Source organism: Atta cephalotes, assembly GCF_000143395.1.
Source record: "Atta cephalotes unplaced genomic scaffold scaffold00032, whole genome shotgun sequence".
NCBI classification, from domain to species: Eukaryota; Metazoa; Arthropoda; class Insecta; order Hymenoptera; family Formicidae; genus Atta; species Atta cephalotes.
The window spans coordinates 613,969-622,105 of NW_012130096.1; the positions used below are offsets into that span (position 1 = coordinate 613,969).

Consider the following 8,137-nt stretch of genomic DNA (forward strand, 5'->3'; position numbering starts at 1 on the left):
GAATAATATATATAATAGAATATTTTTCTGTGTATAATATGTGCAAATTTCCTTTATTTAATTTATAGTTTTGAGGCTTTCACAGGTTTCTATAAACTATTATACAGATTATTTCCGTGTCTATATAGATCCATTGTTAAGCTGCGTATATATCTAGCAAACGAACTCCAAACGCAAATGTTCGAACATTCATGTTTGTATCTGTGAGCAGTTTATTCTTTTTCTTGATTACAAATACTAGCATTCAATCAGATTCGATGTTTATTGCACATAAATTAAAAAACTTTTGTGACTTTTATATAAATAACAACACAAAAGATTGAATCCATAGACGTTGCTCAAGATTCGAGATTGTCTTAAGCTAAGGCTTAAGATGTCATGAATCAATCAGAGAGTCGTATTAGCATCTTAAGATATTACTTAAAATTGTCTTGAGATTAAGAACGGACTATGGATTTCGGCCAAACTTTTGCGTTCGTTATTCGATATTCATTCGCTAAGTAAAGTATATATAATACATAGTATATACATAGCTTTAGATTGCCAACGTTTCGTGAACATTGCAGTTTACTTAACCAGAATGAGTAGTAGCCTACAGAATCAGTCTGATATTTTATGTGTCATAATTAGTGTTATAATGATAAACTTTTTAAGTTTGTCTTGATAATTGGCTGTATTCAGATCAGAAAAATATAAGAACCTGCAACTAATTAATAGGCTTTATCATACGTCACATGAATATTAATTTCGGACTATTCTTTTCCCCTGATGAAGTGAACTGTATTGTTCATAAAACGTTGACATTCTGATAGTTGTTCAGCAGAAATTAATTTATTAGTAAGCGCTCAATCTTTAATATTATAAGTTCTTGCCTTTAGTTCTTTGCTGCAATTTAAGTGCAAAAATGATATTTAAAAAATCACTGAACAGTTTTATTTGCTTAAACGCAGCCAATTAATCTAAATATGGAAATAACATATAGCTTCTTTATTCAACTTAATACAGATACAATCTTGTATTAGCTATTCTTTTTAACTGGATTTCTATATGGTTCATCTTTTTATGGGGAGAAAAGAAAGAAAGTGAATCATGTAAAAAGTTCAACTTAAAAAAACAAGCTCATTATGTTTACGGATAGAATTATTCAGAGTTTTTTCTAATGCATGGAAGAAAAGATATTATTAAGGAGAATGAATTGTAATTAAAAATTCTGCCGATTAAATTATAGATGCCAATAAAGTTAGTCAGAGTTTGGCCCAAGTTCTCCTGAAATATCCTATTTAAAGTAATTATTTCTTTAATCATGTTTGATGGAACACTAGATCATTTTAGAGATACTTCTATATGTATGTCTTCTTTAATAAATCCATTTTAATTTATCTACTTTATAATGAATGTCAGCTAAATGGAATAATGTTCTCATGGTCCATAAGAGTATTGCAATCAGTTGCTGAAATTAGCTTCGTTTTTGACAAATGTTAGAATTAATGTGTAACTCGAAGATTTTTAAATTATTTTTCTTCTTTTTTTTCTTTCTTCATCTTTTTTACTTTTTTCTCTGTAAATCACGAATCGGTTAGACGTGAATATCTATTATGTCTTTTCAGAGAACAAACGTAAATCTGATGACAATTTGGAAAATTCCACAGCTAAGACTAAAAGAATGGAAACGAAGTTGCGTTGCACTGACTTGATTGTACTTGGTTTACCATGGAAAACAACCGAACAGAATTTGCGTGAATATTTCGAAACGTTTGGTGAAGTTTTAATGGCACAGGTAAGTTTCCGCGTTTACTGAAGTTTGCACTTGGACATAGAAACACGAAGGAATCTTGTGTTTCGTTACACTAATAATGTATTTAACTTTACTGATCCATTAGATAAATAAGAAAGTCATATTATAATAACTCTTTAAGTATAATAGAAATATATTTTTAAAACAATGATAATAACTAACTTGGAAAAAATAAATTAATAAATAAATTAATAAATAATAAATTAATAAATAATAGTAGTAATGAACAGTAATAAATAAATTTAATTAGATAAATGTTTATAATGCATTATATATTGGTAATGTACTTCTAATAAATACAAATAATAAGTATAAATAATAAAATGCAGAATATTTTATTCATATAAGTAAAATGTTGTACGCTCTGACTATGAAAGATTACTTTCGCCGTAGGTAAAAAAAGATGCAAAATCCGGTCAAAGCAAAGGATTTGGCTTTATTCGATTTGGAAGTTATGAGTCGCAATTGAGATGCCTTGCTCAACGTCATATGATAGATGGCAGATGGTGCGATGTCAAGGTTCCTAACAGTAAGGTAAGAACATAACTCATACTTGCAAATCCTATAATTCTTTCTGCTACTTTTTTATCGCTTTCTTGAATGTATAAGAAAAGGTCTTAAAGGTGTTAAATCGGTGCAATGCACATTTAAGACACTTAGGAGCGAATAAATCATTCCAAAAGCAATAGGAGATATCTAAAGAAAATTTCATATTTTTGCCAGAAATTGTAAAATATTGCATTCTTTGTATACACTTTTCTAACATCTTTATTCAATTATTAATGAAATTCACATATTCTGTTACTGAAGATTTTATATCATTGAATAATAAAAGATACAACACAGCATTAATATTAATAATCAATTATTGATTATATTACATTCAATGTTTTAAAATAATTTAAAAATAACAGTATATTAAACAAATATTAAATGATACAAGAATTCAGATTTATATATTTATATTTAGATATATTTATATATTTATATATATATATATATATATATATATATATATATGTTGTGTTATTAAATAGATGCTTTGTATTGTTTCTGAAATGATATATTCTCTCTCTTTTAATTACACTTGCTTTCAATCTGTACATATTTTCGAAAAAAAAGTTATATAGCAAAATTTATGATTAAGTTACCATAATATTACATTTTATAACTTTAGCAAGATTATCTCTTCTTTATATCTTATAAATTAAATTTGATCTAATTAAATGTATGATTATTATATTTTATTTATTATTATGTTATTTTATTTTTTTTTTAATTTTACTATTATTCTTTTTATTATTAATTGATTTTTGCTGTTGCCTGTATTATGTAATTGAACATATAAACATGCAAACTGCATTAATTTTATCTTTATTTTGTTGACTGATAAATGCTAACTTGTTTTTAAAATTGTTTCTTTCATATTAAGACTTCTGAGTAGTCAGCATGCGATTCAAAAGCAGTCGATGGCCTGGCGAAATATCGCGAAATCGGTAGCCCCATAACACAAGCACGAGTCCATGTACTCTCGGCGCGCCGAAAGCAAACACATGTACGTGGGCTCGTGCTTCTGTGTGTGTTATAGCGCCTCGCCACGATAAATGACTGAACTTATAAGCGTGGAAAAGTGACATTTTGACGACGAAATTTATGCTGCAAGCCATTTCGTTATTATTTGCTTAATTGTGAAAATGTGACATATCTCGTACTTATGAAAGGCCTAAAAATGGACAAAAACTATAGTTATCCTGGAACTTTATACGTAAAAGCGTATATTTTATTCATTTCAACAGTTGTTCAAACCGTGTATTTCTGCTCAAAATTAGGTTCACTTTACCTTTTATGATCATTTACTGACTAAGGAAGAAAAGAACATTTTCTGCCCATTTGTTTACAGGTATTTTAAAGCAATTTCGTTATTTAGATTTCCAAATTGTTTTTATTTACAAATGGCTTGCAATATAAATTTACGTGTCATTCCTCGCTTCTGATGTCACGATTCCAATATGGCCGCAACTACTTAGGAGCCTTAATCTTACAAGGGAATCACATGAAGTATTACATTCTGATATTAATAAAACTTTGTATACATGAAATGTATATATTACATGAAAAGATGAATTTAGAAAATATTTGTTGCAGCGGAAAAACAATTTGAAGAGTGAATTCACTCCTTATAAAGAACGTGGATTTTAGTTTTTTTCGTTCTTAAAAGCTATTCGACATATCAAAAAATGTTTTATACAAAATTTTTACAATAAAATCGCTTCTGTTTAGCCATGTCAATAATATTTTTAAAAATAAAATTTTATTTAAAAAATGGTTTATTAAAAATATTATTTATTAAAAATATTATTGACATAAATAAATAGAGGTATATTTTATATAAAACATTTTTTGATATTTCAAATAGTTTTTGAGGTATAACTGAAAACAGCTCTTTACCATAAGAGGATTTTACCTCTTCATACCATTCTTCCGCAACAGACATTTTCTAAATTAATTTTTTTATATAATCTATTGTACATATATATATATATATATACAAAGTTTCATAAAAATCAGAATTTATCATTTTGTGTAAGGTTGCCTTGTTAAAGAGGAAAATTTAAAAAATTAAAAAACACTTGAGATAGAATAGAAAGTAATATCTAACTTTCTAATATACCGGGTGTTTATACATCCCTTTTATCTCGGAAACAGAGCATTTTAGAAAAAATGTTTCAGACAAAAGTTGTATGATTTCGAAATATACATAAGGTGGTGTCATTGATTTTGACCTTGAACAATCGTTTGAAAATCATGAAGGTTGCATTGATTTTTCCAAATGATACACCCTATTGTTCATTGCATTTCTTGTAGCTTGTCTCGAAAGCTTTCCAAAACATTATAATCAATTATTTTTTTATTAAAAACTTTCTGAGTTATAAGACTTGAAAATTTCAACGTTTTAACAAAATACAAAATATCTTGTAAAACAATAATCTCTAATGGCCTTGATTTTGATAAATCTTATCCAGGACATGATCCTGAACAACATTCAAGAGATTTTAAACCATCGGACACACATTGCGTAATACTAATGCCGGCGGTAGTATAATTTTTAAGTCTCATAACTTAAAAAGTTCTTAATAAAAAAAATATTTGATTATAGTGTTTTGGAAAGCTTTCAAGCTACAAGAATATGCAATGAAAAATCAATTTTAACCTTCATGACTTTCAAACGATTATTCAAGCTCAAATCAATGACCATTTTATGTATATCATAAAATTTTGTCTGAAACGTTTTTTTCTAAAATGCTTTCAGAATCGCCACAGAAAAACATGAAAAACCAGGAAAAGTCAGGGAAATTGAAATTGGTCATGAAAAAAACTTGGAAAAGTCAAGGAAAAATAAGAGGAATTTTGAACTTTACTCACAATCCCATTAACTGCTCCTATTTTAAATAATTTTCATAGTTTTTAAATCTGTATATATTATAATTATTATCTATATATATTAATTTTCATAGTTTTTTATATCTAACGTTTATAGTCAAATATGTTAAAAACTTGTGCACTTTAAACGATTTTTAAAATATAATTAAAATTTATATTTTATTTAGTTATTTTATTTAATCGCTTTTTTCGTCATAATTGCATTGTTTTTTTCCAATACTAATTTTTTATTTTTTATTGGCTTAAATTTGCTCCTAAAATTTTATTATGCTACTGAGCTTTTTTTGCGATTTTAATAATATAAACCAGCTTTCTTACAATACTTGATTCTAAATATTAAAATTTTTTACATATTTTTATATTGGTCATGGAAATTTTCCATTTTTGTCTGAAAAACCTTGAAAAGCCAGGGAATTTTTAAATTTATTTTTTGTAGCCTTGGCTCTGTTTCCGTGATAGAAGATATATGGATGATCTCAGACACTCGGTATAAGGCAAATTTTTTCTCATTTCGATTGTAAAAAATCTTTATGTATCTAAGATTATGTATTCTAAGATATGTACAGATATGAACACACGTGTAATATTTCAAGTAAAAGATGAAATGTCGTGTGAGAGACAATCGGCTAAAATTGATAAGAGCTTACAACTGTGGATATGGATAATACCTTATCTTTCTGTCTATTTCCATTTTATCACATAATGCTTTAAGCGAATATTTTCTCATATTCCTTGAATATGTTATTTTTATGTATATGAGACGTATTTTGCTGTGTGGTATAAATAGGTGAATGTGCGAACGGCTATAAGTGGTGGAATTATATAGAAAGAATGCAAAATGTCTGTATGTACGAATGTATGTTTATACGAGTGTGGTGCGTGAGCCATGGAGAGAGCGACGTTAACGGTGTGCTTGCGTGAACATGTAAATAATATAGTATGTTTGTGTCTCTAAAACGGTATGAGATCTCTTTAAGAGAGTGATTAATAGTCCTGTGTCAGAGGCATTGCAATGGAGAGAGAAATGATTCGATAAAAACATATCCAATTTAACAAATCTTAACGCGTCGTGTGTTATCTTTCTCAAGATTTCTTAAAAGTGGCCGAAGCTTTCGTAAGCCTCGATCACTTCAAATAAGAAAAAAAATCCTCATACTACCTATCTCGAAATATCTTTACATTGATAAAAATTAAAATAATCGCTAAATTGCGTTAACATCCCAAGTACGCGTGAATGAGAATAATTATGAGGAATGTGTCGCGCATTGAGAGAGAGAATAATTGAAGGAAAAGATCAATATTTTCGTTTTTGAGCGCGCATATCTTCTTTCTGGATATATCAAATATTGTAACGGATATGATTTTGTGTGTTGAAGAATGTAAATGCAAGACCTCGCAATCGCGTATGTGGAGTATGTCTCATGTCCATTTCTATCAATATAATTTAATTTTAATCTCAGTTTAATTTACTCTTTCTGATTTTTAGAACTAGAAGAAGATAAAAAGCAAGTTAAACCGAGATTAAAGTTAATCTACGTTGGTAGAAATGGACATCAGCCGTGAACCAATTTCTTAGATCCGAGAATCTCTTCGCGCGAGCTACCGTAATACGATGCTTCTGACCAATTTTGTGAGATTCGCGATGCGTCGTTACGATACGAGTAACGCTCTAAAGTCTCTCCAGAACGTGTGAGGTCACGTGGAAAAAATCTTGGCGAGGCGATTCTAGAAAGAATGCATAATCATGAATGAAAAACTCGCGAATGAATGGTGTAATAGTTCATGACGTGTCACGTTTCGCGGAATAGATTCTGCGCTGCGAAATCATTTACGTTCGCGTGTTCCACTGGCAGGGTATCAACACGTATTCGAATACTGTAAAATAGAATAATTTTGATTCAAAATCGAGATAACTTTGATTCAAATTTTAATGTCCAGATAGCATATGTCAAAATCAAAACATAGACCGGTAATTATGGTTGGTTCTTATTTCAAGACTATTTTAAGCTAATATATTAATACGTTAATATCTTAAGATGCTTATATAATTGTCTTGTTTATGATAATATAATAATATAATATAATAAAACTGTACTTATATAATTGGTCTTAATAAACATAACGGTCTAACATTCTATAATGAACCGTTACTTAGCCCAAGTCTTAAATCATAAGAAATTGATCAATCACAATCGAATATGAGAAGAATCAACTATTGGCCGATATTCATAATCTGTTTTTATTTTAAGACTGAAATAATATTTTAAAATCTCGTCTTTTTGATTGGTTTGGATTCATGACATCTTGAGATTGGACTTAAGATAGTCTTAAATATAAGAATCAACTGTGAATGATCAATTTCTAAATGGCTTTCTACAATAAGTCATTAGTCATCGTTCACATCTTACTAGAAGTAAGTCAGAATTATAAGTCATAAATCTTAGGAAACTTATATTCAAAATAAATCGTATTAGATCATTACGTTACAATATTTTAACTAATCTAAAGGAATATAGTTTTCAGGCAAATAATATATGATTGGCTAGTCATAACGTAATCTAAATTTTAAATTATAAGAAATGGAATTTGTTCATCTCCACGCAGTCATTGATTACTCACTTATTGTTGCCTTATGACACTGGCTCGCTTACAACTCGCTCTTTTGATCTATTAACAGCTTATTGTAGAAAGCCTATAAGAATCGACTATGAATACTGCCATATAATCTACTAGCATAAGACATCTTAAAGATGTTTTAATATTTATATGATTAGACATTCGTGCTGTCTAGACTTTTTTTTTCTTTTTTTTCTTTTTTCTTTTTTTTTTTTGTTTTTATTTATTAGTAAGTTCGTCCCGTAGTCGGACTAAATTATCTCTTAGTTTAACGTAAATTATTGA

General features: G+C 28.4%; 1 protein-coding gene across 1 annotated transcript in view; it reads left to right on the forward strand.

Annotated features, from left to right (window-relative positions):
* The window catches only part of LOC105621053 (TAR DNA-binding protein 43), a 14,673-nt gene that overhangs the window by 2,116 nt on the left and 4,420 nt on the right, over positions 1-8,137 (forward strand). Inside the window, exons 2-3 of the mRNA XM_012202526.1 lie at positions 1,608-1,777; positions 2,189-2,329. Of these exons, the coding sequence (XP_012057916.1) occupies positions 1,608-1,777; positions 2,189-2,329 (311 nt within the window). The remainder of the gene's footprint in view (positions 1-1,607; positions 1,778-2,188; positions 2,330-8,137) is intronic.